Raw genomic sequence first — 16,884 nt, 5'->3', positions numbered from 1 at the left:
TGAAAACGAATTAAAGTCAGAAAAAAATAATGAAATCCGAAAGACTTTGGAAATGTTTAGAACCATAGAAATATTCTTAATTAGCGTGGACGATTACAATAATGAAGACCGCACCTTACAGAACTTCTCGATGCAATCATTTAAAACAGTTGCTCTCCTTGAAGAAGGGCCACGCATGTCCTCACTGCACAATGGAAGCAACCTCTATGTTCACCTCTTCTCTCTCTCTCTGTCTCTCTCTCTATTTGCATTCTCTTCCTTCTTCCATATGCCAAACGCCCCCTCTTCTTCTTAGCATTGACCTCTGCTACGGTCATTCACATCTCCTTCGCAACCCCTCCTCGCCCCTCTCTTTTCTTTTTACTCCATCCACCTACTAGATACAAAAATGCTTTTCTGTGCAATGTATCACTATCCAGTTCCGGTTGCACAATTGATATTCGAAATGATGGATTCAATTGAATTGTTAGTTTCGATTTTATTTCTCACTTCAATTTTTAAATGTTTAGATTCGAATTATCTCGACTCTCCCGAAAACTTGAGGGAAAAATCAAGGAAGCAGGAGTGAGATGTATCAAACACTCTGTTTCATTCTCGAAAATCCCATCGATGCGATTGGATTTCCGTTCAGAAAACCAGTTAGAATTCATTTTTAATCAACCATTTCCTAGAGATGTAAAGATAAGAACTGGAGAAATCAAGGGTCTCAAGTTCTTCTATTCGTGAGTTTATAATATAAATTGATTAAAAAAATATAAATTGAAACTTGAAAACTTCAGAAAACAACAAGCATTTCCGTTGTCTAATTCAAAGCCAGCTCAACAATAGAAAAATATTAATCTACATATATTTATACTTTTATTTTAGCTGAACTGCTATTAAATGATCAGAAGTTTTGTCAAGATGTAAAACACAGAAACAACCAAAAAAAGTTGAGAAGTTTTGAAGACAATAATTATTTCCAGGGCAATCAGTGAAAAGACAATAAATGTATGCCTGGAAGACAAATCACTATTCGGTGGACTCTATCGTTTCTATGATCATTTTGCTGATATATTCAGAACTACAATGATTGGTCAATTGGATATTGATGTGAATACAATCAAGAATGTGATTGGACTCTTAGGAATTCCAGAATTCAAACGTTGTCAAACTCTACAGTTAATCGGAGATAAAATGGCTGATGAGGATGCAAAATACATTCAAGATAACTGTCAAATATACGAAACACTTTCATTGAATGGAAAAGTTGGAAGAAGAGATCAACATTACAAATTATATGAAATCAAGAATCTGATCATCAGACAGAATGATTGGATCAATATCAATGACTTATTTCTCATGAAATGCGAGAATATCTATATCGATGGAGCTAACATCAGTGATTTAGATCTGATTAATTTTGTAAAAATGTGGAAAAACGGAGAGTCGAATTCCCATTTGAAAACTCTTCACGTCAATTTCACTGGATCTTCTGTATTCGACCGATCTCAACTTCAATATTTTGTTCCTGTTCTTCCCGTTTTCCATTATAATCCAGCAGCTCCAAATGTACCTGTAGAAAGAGAAGAAGGAAGTGATGACTCAGATTCATCAGATGATGAAGACGAACTGGCACAAGATCAAGCAATAAAAGAACAAAGAAGAATAGCGTATGATAATCAATTACACCAAATGGAACAGACTCTTCCTTGGAAAGAAATCGAAAGAAGTCTCATCGATTACTCAAATCATTCAAATATTTTCCGCAGAGGAGAAAGGTGAGTTATTCCGAATCTGTTCTGAATCTAATCGAATATTTCAGAAACTATTCTCAATTAATCGGAGAATCTGATATCATCGAACTTGATTGTTTCTATCGTGATGTTGTGAAGTTCGATGGAACATTTGCATCAATTCGAATTCATCAAAACTCATTCAAAATGATCGTCTGGCATAATTTCGAATTACCTCCGTAGCGTATTGTTTACTCTTCTTTATTCCAACTTTCCTGATATCCAACAATTTTTTAACTATTAATATTTCTTTTTATGATCAGAGTATCTGTAATTTGTGATCCAGCTGAATACTCTCTAATGGGCCTATTCTTGGCAAGCAAAAAACGTTTTTCGCTGCTTTTTTTTCGATTCACGGAACCAGAAAATCAGCGAAAATCTCTTATGGGCCTATTCTTGGCAAGCAAAAAACGTTTTTCGCTGCTTTTTTTTCGATTCACGGAACCAGAAAATCAGCGAAAAACTCTTAGTTTTTCGCTGGTGTTTTTACCGTTCGCTTCGAGACCTGCGGTGTCGAAAAAGGCATGTGCCAGCGAAAAATAGTTTTTCGCTGCTTCTTTCCAATTCACGAGAAAAGGAAATCAGCGAAAAACTATTTTTCGCTGGCACATGCCTTTTTCGACACCGCAGGTCTCGAAGCGAACGGTAAAAACACCAGCGAAAAACGTTTAAAAATCAGCGAAAAACCAAGAGTTTTTCGCTGATTTTCTGGTTCCGTGAATCGAAAAAAAAGCAGCGAAAAACGTTTTTTGCTTGCCAAGAATAGGCCCATTAGTTTTTCGCTGATTTTTAAACGTTTTTCGCTGGTGTTTTTACCGTTCGCTTCGAGACCTGCGGTGTCGAAAAAGGCATGTGCCAGCGAAAAATAGTTTTTCGCTGATTTCCTTCTCTCGTGAATCGGAAAGAAGCAGCGAAAAACTATTTTTCGCTGGCACATGCCTTTTTCGACACCGCAGGTCTCGAAGCGAACGGTAAAAACACCAGCGAAAACGTTCAAAAATCAGCTGATTTTCTGGTTCCGTGAATCGAAAAAAAAGCAGCGAAAAACGTTTTTTGCTTGCCAAGAATAGGCCCATAACCAATGGGCAACTACTTTGCATGCAACTACTTTGCAACCAATGGGCAACTACTTTGCATGCGTATCAACAATAATTGTCTTTATAGTCTGTACTTTGCTTGATAAAACCAATTTAAATAATAACCTGAGATAACTGGAAAATGTGTATTCATGCGACAGAACTCGAGTTGAAAAAGGATAAATAGAAACAAACACCGGAGATAAAACATGCAATTTGATAGATTTGTTGAGAATCACCGAGAGGCACAAATAGTAATAAAAAAAAGAGGAACTAAACTGAAGCGAGTAACATGAAAAAAAGAGGTGAAATATGAAAAAAAATGAGCAAGTAGAAGAATAGTGTTTAAAGTCGGTTCGCCGACATTTTTTGTTCGATACGAGTTGTTGGTGAAATACTCGAAAGCTTAGAAATCATAATACTGTCATCGAAAATATCGTTGATTGTATCCACTTTTATGGTATCTCCATCGTCGGTAGTCAATATCAGCCCAGGTGCTTCGGTGAGCTGAAAAGTTGTTGATTTGTGTTATCTCGCAATTTTTGTTTTCAATGAACAGGATGAAAATTACTCACTTTGAAGTCGACTGCTTCTTTACAATTCTTGTGAAGGAGTGATCGATTTTCTGGTGATGAGAGACGTGCAATAATGTCTTCAGCATTTTTGAATGGGATCCCAAGTTCACGAGATACAGTTGACATATGACAACCATAATGAACCGGGAGACGTTGATTCCAAAGACGATTGCCTGAACATTTAAGGTTGTGAGGTAGTTCAAAACATAAAGTTTACCCAAATGATGGATTGCTGTTTGATAAAGGTCCGGGTAACGTTCACGAATTGAAGTGAGGAATAACTGAGGAATAACAGAGCCACGAGACACCACTGATTTGTAGGTCTGAATAAAATATTTTTCAAAGTTTCATATCAAAATTTCAGCTCACATTTCTCCAATCCATTGGTGGCTCTACGCGTTCACAACCAATCAGTTTTTTCCCACGTTCGTCGATTTTTTGAAGAATTCCCAATTCAGATAAAGTTTCCTCACTCTCCACACTCTCTGGAACTTCTGAAACTACTTCTTAACGGTAATTTAATGTCTTTGGGACAAAAATTAGAAAGATAGTTCTAGGCAGCATTTTCGATTATTCACCTTTTTTGGACTTCCACAATCGGGAGTTGTGTACTTGTCTACGCTGATTCCAGATTTGTGCATTGTGTAGAATTCCTATTTTGAAGTCACAAACTGGCTCAAAATCAACTCGTTCGAAGAGAGAACTATGTGATGTAAGTGCCTGAAATAATATAATTTTTGTAGTTGAATATCAAACCCTTGTTGCGAATCAGATCACACTTTTTAGCCTAGACATAATATCTTTCAACTTCCGGGCACGAAAAACATTCAAAAAAAGAGAAGAGGCACATTCGTTATTCCCTCTCCGAATCTCATGAAAAATTTCTCTTCTTCACGTGAAAAGCATGAGAACTGAAGGACAACTGACGAACGAACCCGGAAAAACACAATTTGGAAGTTGGGCTTCAATCAAAAACAAGTTTTCAGAAATCAAATTTACCTGGACGGTGATCCACGAATTGGGACAACCCACATCGAAGTAACACTTGACACGTGGCAACGGAGCCATTTTCTGGATAAAAGAATAAATTAAAAAGGGAAAAGAATCAATTACACAGAAAAAAGTTAACTTGACTATAAAATAAGCTTCTTAAAAAGAAAATGAGAAACAGTCATCAGGAAAACCTCTTATCAGTGAGAAAAAAAAGTTGCACCCAAAATCAGATTATTGCAGTGCTTTCATCTTATCAGTTTGGACCTTGGAACTTTAGACTGAAGTATTTAGCGAATTGAAAAATCACATGTTAACAGAAAAGACAGCTGAAAATGAAGCCAACTTGTTAAACCAGAGGTGTAAGCTCTGGCGGCATGTATTTTTTGCTCGCTTTCTTTCTTTCTTCTCTTTTTCTCTGATTCTATATTACTGCGGGGGCAAAAGGAGTGAGAAAAAAGCAGATATGACGCAATAATACATTTTATTTACTTTTCTTTCGAAAGAAGAAAGGTCATTCGGGATTTCCCCACATTTGCAAACTGGGTCTGCAGAAATTCGAACTAGATTGCAATCTTTTCCTCGGAATTTGTGGGGTCTCGGGCACCATGCGAGTGATTCCATTAAATTATAACATTTTCTGCCCGTTTAATTCATCCAAGTCAGAATTACTGAGTAAGAAATGTTTATATTCAGCAAAACCCATTTCAAGTTTGATGACATTGAATGATTATAATTCTATTTCAAATCCTGCCAATCGATTGGAAAGGGGTTTTGCTGAATATAAACATTTCTTACTCAGTAATTCTGACTTGGATGAATTAAACGGGCAGAAAATGTTATAATTTAATGGAATCACTCGCATAATGCCCGAGACCCCACAAATTCCGAGGAAAAAAAACTCCTGGGAAACGAACTCCTGGGAAAAAGGCGGAGCCAAGCGCGCTGATTGGCTAATCAGTTGCGCAACATTGCTAATTAGGATTTCAGCAGCCAATCAGCGCGCTTCGCGTTCGTTTTAGGAGTTCGTTTCCCAGGAGTTTTTTCCTCGGAATTTGTGGGGTCTCTGATGCCCCTTGCCGGGGCCGTGCAAACACGCTTCCCCGCACAGTCCTTCAAAGTGATAATCCGCGGCGGAGCGCGATTGCGCCGATCGTTGGCGCGATTCTCGTTTTTAAGCTTAAAACCCAATTATTCACCGATTTCTCGAAATTTCAGCGTTTTCGCTGGTTCAAAAGAAGTAACAAATGTTCAGCGGGCAAAAATACATCGTTTGATTGTAATCTTCTCTCATATTGTCAAAAAATAAAAAAGTTGAAAGACTTTAAAGAAAATCAACTGAAAAAACCATTTTTTGCCACTTTCAGAAGAAATACGAAAAATTGGAGCGATTTCATTTCTTCTCGTTTAGTAACATTTATGAAGATGACTGTTGCGAACATTTTAAGCGTAAATACGTGTTATAATATCCAGAACTGGAATTATTGAATCAATTTTTAAGTTCAACTTTTTTCCACAAATTTTGTTTTTTGTTAATTTTTTGGTCTAGAAGTACTTGAAAGGCTTCAAAATAGCATAACAGCAACTGGAAAGACTTAATTAGCAGGAAAAATGCACTTTTATTGAAAAATTGAAAATTTTTTGTTTCTCCAAAAAAATATTAAACTGACTTTTTGGCGTTGAAAAGCTGCATCTCAAGGTTTGATGGGCACATAATCACTTCTACACCTTTGTTTTCGACGAATTCACTCGTTTTATCATAGAACTCGGTAATTTTGCTCGCAAGCTCAATTAATTGAATTTCGGGTTACGGTAGAATTTAAAGGGAGGCGACGCAAAACTTTAAAAAACGGGAAGCGCGCCAGCTATGTCTGTTGTGCGCATTATCACTTTGAAGGACTGTGCCCCGTACACAACTGAAAATTTAATGAGGGTATTTAGTAAACTATAGTTTTCATGTCGGTTGAACCATGAATTAGAAAAACGGTTCGTTTTAAATTTATGATTCAATTTTTCAATTTTATAATCAGAATTACTACAGTTTTTCCAAATTTTTAATTTCACTCATGAATGAAAATTACTGTGATATTTAAATGCGCACACCCCTTCCGAGAAATTTCGTTAGTTTATTCTCCTATATTTGACCTCATAATCGTTTTTATTCAAAACAATAGTTGATATTTTGTATTACAGAACATCTTCTTATCGAATCGTCGTGGTATTACTTGTTAAAATAAATAAATGAGTGAAGTAGTAAGCGAAAAGTAAGTAAATGTTTACTTTATCGTTCGAAAACGCTCATGCCTACTGATTTTATGAACTTTTAAAATATAGGTTCAATAAAAATGGCTCCTTTCACGAAACGGACAGTTTCGATGAACCAAAAGGTGCGCCGATATCGATGGAACCGGTCTTTTCAACTGCCGCTGGTGTCCGAATCGACGTGAAACAGGAATCGATCGACAAGTCAAAAAAAATGTTAAATGTGAGTGGACAGTCGACAAAACGACAAAGCAAATTTTTGACTGAAAAGTTATCTTTAAAAAAATCACATTCATAGAATGACATCAAATCATTGTCCACCAAAAATGCATTTTCTTCACCACTGATTCGTCCGAAAACTAATGGAACCAATGCGTTTGTCTCGCCATTCCGGAGGGATCAGTAAGTTTTCAAAATTTAATATTTAAATATTTAGCGCGAATTTTCAGAACGAGCACTACTTCTGATGTCAGGAAGCGTCCGCCGAGCAACTCAACTGAAGGTTTCGATGCTCCTCCTCCGAAAAAGTCAATGGCTACAAGCGTTGATCCGACGGCATCTTCAAAAACGAAAAAGAGCAAGAAGCACAAAAAGGACAAAAAACATAAAAAGGACAGAAAAAACAGAAAGGAGAGAATAGGTGAGACTCCATATTTAAGCTCCCGTGAAAATTGTGATAGAAGTACCGTTCAAATTGAAGAACCCATCTGTTACTAGGACACACAGAGAGCGTTTAAAAATAGAAAATAGTCTCATTTTATTATAGGTTATACGGTAATTTCTGGATTGGATAAGAATTTTTTCCTTATTACAGAAATTCACGCCGACGTTATGCGAGTCTCACGAGAATATGAGCGCGATCAGATGCGATTGATACTTCAAGAGACCGATTCTTCACCAAAGATCCTCGCTGTGTGCCCTTACCAATGCGGAAAAGATATTAAATTTGGTGACAAAATTCTTATCGATGCAAAAATTAAGAAAAAAGGTTTGTTGATTTTTATATGAGTACTCATCTTTTCGTTTAGATAATTCCGAGACTGTCACGGAAGTTTACTTCAAGAAACTGTTGAGTAACAAGTATAACGGAGCCCGACGACATATCACTCGACATTCGATTGCCGAAAGACCTTATTGTCTTACACCAAGATGTAGTTTAAATTTTTTTTAAATGTTCATCATTCTATTTCAGTCATTTATGAGCTGTCAGATGAACAAATCAAAAAAGCAACTGTCCGGGTCAATATTCTCGATTTGAACTTGGAAATCTATGACAAGTATTGTCTTTCATCTCTCTTCCAATTAAAAAAAATACATTTTTTCAGATGCACTGCTTGCGACAACCTCATTTCTACATTGACGAGCTCGAGCTCGAAACGTAAAGACTGCAAGAACTGTAAAGACGACAGAGCGAAAACTAAAACTTCTATATATTCGAGGGTTAGTTAATATTGCTTTAGTAATTTTAAAAATAATCATATCCTATAATCTTACTTGATTACTATTGTTTTCTGATTTACAGATGCGAGTAATGGACCCGACTGGTCAACTTTTTGTTAATATTGAAACAAAAGCTATGGAGAAAGTCTTAGAACATTTCGGTTATGAAGGTCTCGATGAATGGATTGCATTCAAAGATCCACAAGAACGGTATGAGTTTCCTACCTTGCTTCTGAATTGAAACATTATCTTTTTCAGTAAAAACTACGTCTTCCGGCCATTAATGATTGAAGTCGAAAGGAAGGGCGACGATTGGGAATGTACCGACGTGGCTGAAGTCGATTGGAAACAATATAGAGATTACTTGGTGGAAAAGGTAATGATTAAGTGTTTCTTATCATGTTGAAAATATTATTATTCCTCTTTTTATTATATTTATAGCAAATAATTTATTCGCTTCAAATTAAAAAATAATGCCACTTTTCAGAAGGACAAGATCATTCGAAAAATCGAGAAGAGTCACAAATAACTGGAATCAATCACTCCAGTATATGGTATTTCCGTTCTGAAACTGGTTAATTTAAGTGAATTCCATATGTTACATCATTTTACCGTTATGAATATTGTATAAGAGTTTATGAAAATTGCTCAACACGTTATACGAATTCACCCGAAAAGAAAAATACAAGTACAAATACAAGAGGTTGATAAAAATGATAGTTTCAAAAAAACAACACATACCCAAAATGTTCGGGATGTTCTATAATTTCAAAACGTTGGAAAATCTAGTCTGAGGATCTCATTTATAAGGAAGGAACTGTCAGTAGGTTACAGCTGATCGGATCATCTGGAGGAGTGATTTTGAGTTTTTCGGCAAGTTCTTTATCTTCAAGAGCAGCCAAAGCAATCGTAAACTCTCGTTTCGTATTCTCTTCTTGAACATTATATAATGTCAAAGATCCTGATCCACGTCGGTTTTTGCATCGAAGACCACGACGACGGCACTCTGATTCAAATTGTGAACCTGTAAGAAGATACTAATAATGATAAAAATATCAGAATTTTGATTTACTCACCCTTCACCTTCGGGCATCTTTTGACTGTGCAAACTTGACTTCTCAGTTGTTTTTCTGATTCGTTGCACTGCTCAAACCATTCCTTCGTATAATCACAAACTGTATTTGTTGTAACTGCACATCTGTCCAAAATCATTGTTGGAAATGCTGCAAGTTTTGCGAATCTTCTTAATGCTCCATCTCCAATATCCAGGTTTCTCGTTGCTCCAGATGCAAATTTAACACCGTCAATACAAATTCGTCGAATTGTTGACGCATTCAATTGAGCCAAATGTTCATCAGTAACTGAATCCGCACGCATTCCATTACATTGAGTTATTTCGAATATTTCAAGACTTTTGGTTAATGGAGCAAGAAAACGATGAAGAGATAACGAATTGCATGAGGAGAAGTCAACTTGAGACAACGACAATTGAATCAATTTTGAGATATCTGCGAATTGAAACAGACGTCGAAGAAAATCGATCAATTCATCGGAAAGTGGTACATTCTGAAAAAAAAACTGTTTGAAACAAGTATGGTGGCCTATATTTGACTCACTTTCAACAAAATTCTTTGAATCGAAAAACTTCGGAAATTGAACTCGAAAGAACTGTTTGATGATCGGACAATATTCCATGGAACAACAGTAGTCTTCGTCTTTTGTCCTTCATAACTGACCCATCTCATCTCAATTCCTTTTCTTCCCAAACCAGATATTACGAGTCGAGAAAGCTGAAATGAGATTAATGAAATACTTCAATTTCCCGTAAATAACTCACAACATTAACTTTAACTTCCGAAATATGATCCATACAAGCATTAAAACGACGAGAAACTCGACGAGCCGACAAAGTTGTTGATGATTCGGAAGACTTGCAATTTTCGAGAATTTGGAAGAGAATCTCATTTGGAACACACTGAAAATTAATATTTTTTTTCATTAGGAATGTTCATCTTCTTTCATCACAAATCTTTGTTCGTTTTTGTTTTTTCTTCCGTTTTTCATTTCAAAAGTCATGTGATTTCGATCACCTTATCAACAAAGATGAAGAATTACACTAGACAATCGTACTTTATTTCCTTTTATTTGTGTACTTTTAAAAACAAAAATTCAGGTGCATTTTTCAGATGTCAATCTTATTTTGATCTTTAGAATAAATCAATCTTCTTTCCAGCACCGCCCGTTTTTTTCACGTGAATTCGGAGCAGAGAAATCGACTGGTACAAAATCACAGGGGGAATGCGACAGCTGTTCGAATAAAAGTTTGATTGGGAGAACAAACATCGATTGATGATGAAAAGAAATGGAAAAATCCAATTTTGTGTCACAAAGAGAAGAACACGAATGTGTGACCCGAAGGAATGGTTTAAAATATGAAGTATGGGAAGTGTTTGAAATTTTGTAAAGACTAAAACTTCGACCAGTAATATTTACAATACTGTGGAATCTACAGTACTCTTTCTCTTGTCTATTCCTCTATCAGTATCATCAAACTTACATCAAAATAGCTTGATTTCTCTTGAACTGTCACAATCTTAGCACCAACGCCACTTTTCTGGGAAGATGAATTCGTTGAGGTGGCAAATGTTCCAGATGAATTTGTCTTCTTTGTGGAAGATGCTTTCGTCAAAATCCACTCGGCAATCGACTTGAGTCCATTCTTCTTGCCCTCTTTTTTTCCTTTCTTTTCCAAACTGAAATATAGAATTCGATGAGAATTCAATCATTTAATTTCACTCACAAGGATCCCTTATATTCTTTTCTGAAATCGTGAGATACTGTAGAACTGTTAAAACTGCGCTTCCGTTGCAACTCCATATTGGTAAATTGATAAATTGAGACTCTGGAATGACATAAATTAAATTTAAAAAAAAGAAAAAGCTCAGTGAGTTAAAAATTAAAGGAGAAAATGATCATTGAGAGAGAACAGAATGATGACAGAATGATAGTAGAAAGTGGAAAAGGCGGAGAGAAAGAGACGCAGAGAATATGAGAGACTCCGCCTACTTCGTGTGAAATTCACGTGGACGAAGCGGAGAACAAGAAAATGACTTTTGAAGATACATTGATAGAGACTTTTGGGAAGAGAAATCGTAAAAAAAGAAGAGAACGAAAAAGAGAAGAACTTGTCTATGAAAGAGAACATTCTATTTATAGAAACACTGTCTCACTACAGTAGTCCAAAACGAACTGTTCATTAGACAAGAATCATAGAACAATTTGTAGAACAAACTGACAGGTTTTCTGAGGAATTATAGTTAACAAAACCGAATTATAAGCATAAAATGATACTTTATTATTTCCCATGAAATTCATTCATGGAACTTCTCTGAGAAATGATTTCTACATTGGTCAGTTCAAAGAATTATTGCCCATTTTCTGTCCACATGATTCTTTTTTTTTAACTGTTGTGATATTTTACGAACATCAGATCATAAAATATACAAATGAACATTGATATATGGTTCATTGATTCTTTTTTTGTTGTTTATTGATGTGTTTTTCATCTGAAAGTTTAAGAGAACGGAGACCTGAAACGATCGAGTTCATGGAAATATCTATTTCTGAGGAACGTTTGAAACACCGAAAAATCGAACGTCGTTAGCTCAAACCGGAGCGTTGATAGACAGTGAGTATGGTGATTCAAATTGATCAGAAGTCTCAATTATCGTAACGATACGGTACCCATTCATTTTCAGCATGATCAGCATCGTCTCCTTCATTATCTTATCTTTCGCTAATCTCTATCTGAAATCTCATTGCAACCACCAATGATCAGATCTAACTATAATAATAATGAAGAAACAAACTAAAAAGAGTCCAATGTTTGCGTATTTTTGTCCGGACAGAGACCGCGCGGAGAGGGAGAGAGAATGATAGATTTAAGTGCGTATTCTGATCTGTCTACGTCATCGATATTTGAATATTCTTTGGAATTGAATATGAAGAAAATTGTAGAAAATTTATCCTTTCATCAGAGCACATCACGAGTTTCTTGATACTCAGGTTCGTCAGAAATTAAAACTTTAAAAAATGTATCACTGCTGGTTGTTTTTTTTTGTGTTTTCAGACAATTCGCACTGAAAACGTACATCGTAATGTAAACAATATCTGTCGTCTCTTATGTTTCCTTTTTAGAATAATCGAGTTGGGGTACCAAATATTAAAACTGAAAGAACAGTTTTTCTCTATTATCAATACTTTGGTATTGATAAACTCCGCCCACTACAGTATGAGTCAATTGATCTTTTGAAAAACGGAATGTAATCTTCGGAGAGATTTTAATAAGTGATGTTTGTTGTCTGAAGAATTTGATTTCGGACAGACAGAAACAGAAAAATCAAATGAAAGAACAGAAAAAGATTCACACTGGAAAATGAAATTATTTCAAAATCTGGTGATTGGTAAGCATCGGCTTTATAGAAGATCAGAGATTCTTGCGCTCAAAAAAGAAAACTGAGGGAATCATGAGAACGGTTCACTACTGATTAAGACAGTTGAGGATTTTTAGATTAAAAATCAAAAAATGAAGTTGAAGACTAGCCGAAACTGTGTTTCCATACAGATGAAACCCGATAAATATGGTCTTAAGTTCCAGGAACTCCTGTAGTATTTCAAGTGAAAATACCAGAACCATCTTCAAATGTGACTTTCTGAAATCAAAAAGCGTCTACCGTAACCTTCTTTTCGGAAGTGTTCAATGATCCCCACTTTCTCGGTATTCTCTCACTTCCCTCTCTTATCATTGTTCTCTGAGTTTCTCTGGGTCTCCGAATCTCACGAAAACTTTTAAAAAGCGACCCAAAACAACTGTCAAAAATGATTGGGAGAGATCACTCAGAATGAAGAGACGCACAGAATCGTGTCTTTCAAAAGTCGTTCTATTGAGAAGGCAGTAAGAGACGCAGACATTCTTCTGGCAACGAGTTTCTTATCAGTGTAACTTTTGCAAAACGAGAGATAAGTGATAGAATAGGAAGATTGAAGAGATGCAGACAGATGATCACGGAACCATGAAGAAGGGAAAATGTCAGTTCCTGAAATATTATCTTTGCAAACACATGTATTTCAAACTGTTGACTTTGTTGTGAATTCAATTTCAAACGTTCTACACTGTATATAGTTTCGATTCAGAAGGAAAAGCTTCGTGTGACCTCACTGACTCTTAGAAACAACTTTATTTTTAAAACCAAAAAATCAACAACTAGAACAATATCGAGCAGAAATAAACCAAAAAAAACAATGAGGAATAAAACAATGAATCAACAAAATTTGAGACAACAATAAAGAGAAACGTGGATTCTGGTCTAGTTCTCAATGTTCAAGCTCTTCTTGATTGAGGTGAACGCTCCAGGAATTGACTTTCCAATGATCTATAAAATCAAAATTGTTCATCGGATTCGAAGAAGCGGAAGTTAATAGTGAAAAGTTGACTTACATGATGGCAAGTTGGATTGATCTTTTTTAATTGGATGAAGACTTCGCCTTCCGACATCTTACAAATAGTCGGCTCCAATGCCTCGCGAAGAGCATCCACATTTTTTTCATCATTTTGGACGCAGGCAGTCACTTTGAGAACTAATTGAAGCACAGTTCCGAAAAGACGTGGTTTCAACTGAAGTTACTTTATCAATTCGAGTAGGTTTTCTTTTAGACTAACCTCGGATTTATCTGAATCAACAACACTTTGGAAATATGAAGCTGCTAATTTTCCAATCTTTTTAACAATCGCGGCTTTGATTGTGATGTCTTGAAGTACTTGTTTCGAGAAAATCATAGAAGTTGCACCGAGAATTTCAGTCTGTTAATAAAATATTAATTTGCACATCAACAAAGACGAACTCACTCTCTTGAAGATACGGTTTTGCTCATCAAATCCTGCATCTAGTAGCATTCCGAGTTGATCAACGAATAGCAACGGGAGGTCAGCAATCGGTTGGATAACGAAGTTCGATGGAACTTTTCCTTCGACATTCTTCAGATAGCTTTCGAACAATTTTTGGAATTCAGTTCGAACTCCTGCTGACATCGACTTGCCATCTCGAGAGCCAGTTTTGATCTGCAAATTCGAAAAATTGAATAACACCAACACAGTCGAACAAGACATCAATCATCTCTATTGTTTTTTTAAAGCTCACTTCTAATTTTTTCATACGGGTAGCGTTACAGCTTCAGTAGACGTTAGACAATATGAACCAACTGTTCGTAAATAAATACTCAAAATACGACTAGGCATAATTGATATGAAAATCATCAAACTTACAACGAAAGTGACACAACGAGCCACAGCGTCAATGATGAGCAGGTTAGTCGTTGTTTGAGCTTCTTCTAATACATTTTTGAGCAGCTGTAGAGCGTCTTTCTCGGATACATCCGTGAACTTAAAACGTTTCAAACATAATCATCGAAAAAATACTAAATATTCACCTTCATTTTAACAACTATGTTCACGAGTTCCAATGCTTTCTGAGCAACCTTGTCATGAGTTTTGGCGTCCACTTTTGCCCACTTTATAAGAGGAACGACGAGTTGCTAGAAAGACAATATATGAAATCAAAAGATTTAAAAATCTTATTAACTTACAATTTTGTTCTGTTCGCTAAGCTCTTTTGATGAGATTGCGATAAGAAGAAGGTCAGCAATTTTCATTTTCAGTGCTTCAACATTCTTGGCGCTGCGTTTCTTACTGCAAAGAGTCGAATCATAATACATCTTACTGATCCCGAAATCACTTACTCTTTTGCTGCTTTTGGTGCAACTGCCTTGAATGCTGCAGCAAGTCTCTCATCCATTTTCTGCATCTCTTCATCATCAAAATCATCCATTTCAACATCACTACTCGATTCTCTAGGCGCTGCATCTCCGAGAGCTGCGTTCAATTTGTCGAGGAGCTCCTGATCAACTGCCTAAAAAACAAAAAACAACTAATATTGTTGAAAATAGATATTTCCATTCCAATCACCTCATTTTCTTCATCGTCGTCTTCCTCTTCTTCTTCATCAGAATCAGAATCACTATCTTCTTCGTCGTTCTCGTTTCGATTTGGTATATCAGATTCGTCAAAAGGCATTCCTTCTTCATCTTCCATATCTTCATCACCATTCCCAGCCAACTCTGCTTCACTCATCATGGCAGTCTGAAAAACAAGAAGGGTTCTTAAAACAAATCTATATAAAGTAGATACCTCAACGATATGACTCAAATCTTTTGATTCCAATGTTGGAATTGCATGAACAAAGGCGAATGAAGTTGGAGTACGATGGAATTTTTGTTCGCGTGAAAGAATTGAGAGAAGTAAATCAACAAAGACCAATGAATTGTTTCCATCCGATTCATTTTTCGCAATCGTTAAAATTTCACCGCTGTTGGAATCGTATGCTTCAGAATCAGCTGAATCGGCAGCGATTTTTGACCACAGGCGGGTAACGTACCAGAGAATGAGAAGCGACCTATCAAATATAATAAATACGTGTTCATTGAAAACGGGAATCGCTTACTTCTTACGCAATTTAGCCTTTCCTATTGTTTTTTCTGCTTTTTTAACGTCTTCCTCTCCTTGAACAGCAACAACAAGTTGGCGAAGTACTTGCTCATTTTTGTCAGAAATCTGAATAGAAGCGAATTCTCCAGCGCGAGTCTGTAATTTGGTTGTTATAATTGTGGACCTGTTATACAGTCAAACCTTAACGTAGAACAAAGAATCGATAATACTTGTTACCACTGCTTGACTTGTTTCGGTTGCTTTTTGAGCCAAAAGAGCAGTCAGAACAGTGACTCGCGAGCTTTCATCCCAATTACTGAAGGCAGTGACGATCTTACGAACTTCCTCTTGTTTTGTGAGATTCTCCTAAACATTATATTTCAGCTGGTTGTGGATGTTAACTGCAGAATTATTTACCTTGATCCACACAGATATCTGTTTCTTTCCAAGATTTGACAAAAGACCAGTAGTGAGTCCTGTTCCACAAGCTTTATCAACATTTCCACACTTTTCGAGTGCTTTCAGTGTTGTATACGCTTCTTCATCGCGGAGATCGGCGAACTTTGATTTTATGAATGATGCGAAGTCTTCCACCTGAAAATTGAATGTATGTCCTTCAAAAGTCTTTCAATGCATCTCAGTCAAAAATCAATATGTTTGTGTTTTGAACATAACTGGTACTACTATCATTTTGTTAATAACAGAAAGTTAATGAGGTCGTCATTTAATGTGTCATCATCTCTTTGAAAAAAGCAATAAAGAACTGTAAGTGTCTGTATTTATTACACAGTATCCCGTTACTTTACACTTTTCATTGTGGTATTCAATGAACAATGCTTTTCTAGCCCTTCCTTTTTATCTACTTCTTTTCTTTTATAATTCATTTACTACGCATCATTCTCTAAGTTCAGTCTTTAACAGAAATGACCACTGCTCAAACTTATTCCCTACTGTTCATTGCCATTTTCTTTATGTCCGTCCACGGTCAATCACTTAGAAAACGAATTCAATATGAGTCTGTTTCTCAGTTTTTATTCCACAATTCAAAGCTTTGTGAGTTTTCGTGTCCTTATGATTGACATAACTTGGTAATTTAATGCTTGAACAGTCAATAGTCAAGACTTTTGTCATTTTGTGGCCAATTAGTCAAAATAATTGAACGAATGAAACATATGTACTGACAATCAAACAAAAAAGTTCAGGCGGTGACCCATTTTCGGATGCTG

The 16,884-nt window shown here is 36.1% G+C and overlaps 4 protein-coding genes across 4 annotated transcripts; 2 read left to right on the top strand and 2 right to left on the bottom strand.

The window, feature by feature from the left end:
- Positions 1–388: 388 nt before the first annotated feature.
- GCK72_009966 (uncharacterized protein) lies at positions 389–1,958 on the top strand (the record flags this gene model as incomplete). The annotated part of the gene is made up of 4 exons (XM_003105904.2): positions 389–465; positions 510–722; positions 966–1,760; positions 1,805–1,958. 4 exons carry the CDS (start codon positions 389–391, stop codon positions 1,956–1,958), a joined length of 1,239 nt encoding a protein of 412 aa, XP_003105952.2.
- A 1,238-nt stretch (positions 1,959–3,196) lies between these two features.
- On the bottom strand, positions 3,197–4,494 carry GCK72_009965 (uncharacterized protein; the record flags this gene model as incomplete). Its single annotated transcript, XM_003105930.2, has 6 exons — positions 3,197–3,358; positions 3,427–3,599; positions 3,644–3,749; positions 3,796–3,920; positions 4,005–4,146; positions 4,426–4,494. The coding sequence occupies 6 exons, from the start codon at positions 4,492–4,494 to the stop codon at positions 3,197–3,199; spliced, it is 777 nt and encodes a 258-aa protein (XP_003105978.2).
- Positions 4,495–6,817: 2,323 nt separating this feature from the next.
- On the top strand, positions 6,818–8,647 carry GCK72_009964 (uncharacterized protein; the record flags this gene model as incomplete). Its single annotated transcript, XM_053727623.1, has 9 exons — positions 6,818–6,901; positions 6,977–7,080; positions 7,128–7,318; positions 7,493–7,666; positions 7,871–7,955; positions 8,004–8,118; positions 8,201–8,328; positions 8,377–8,494; positions 8,606–8,647. The coding sequence occupies 9 exons, from the start codon at positions 6,818–6,820 to the stop codon at positions 8,645–8,647; spliced, it is 1,041 nt and encodes a 346-aa protein (XP_053587200.1).
- A 274-nt stretch (positions 8,648–8,921) lies between these two features.
- On the bottom strand, positions 8,922–10,995 carry GCK72_009963 (uncharacterized protein; the record flags this gene model as incomplete). The annotated part of the gene is made up of 6 exons (XM_053727622.1): positions 8,922–9,142; positions 9,195–9,684; positions 9,735–9,908; positions 9,956–10,093; positions 10,676–10,871; positions 10,919–10,995. The coding sequence occupies 6 exons, from the start codon at positions 10,993–10,995 to the stop codon at positions 8,922–8,924; spliced, it is 1,296 nt and encodes a 431-aa protein (XP_053587199.1).
- Between the last annotated feature and the right edge of the window lie 5,889 nt (positions 10,996–16,884).

The sequence above is a fragment of the Caenorhabditis remanei genome, chromosome III (assembly GCF_010183535.1).
Source record: "Caenorhabditis remanei strain PX506 chromosome III, whole genome shotgun sequence".
In the NCBI taxonomy this organism is placed as follows: domain Eukaryota; kingdom Metazoa; phylum Nematoda; class Chromadorea; order Rhabditida; family Rhabditidae; genus Caenorhabditis; species Caenorhabditis remanei.
Note: the sequence above shows the minus strand (reverse complement) of the source record. Positions and strands in the feature narration are given on the sequence as shown.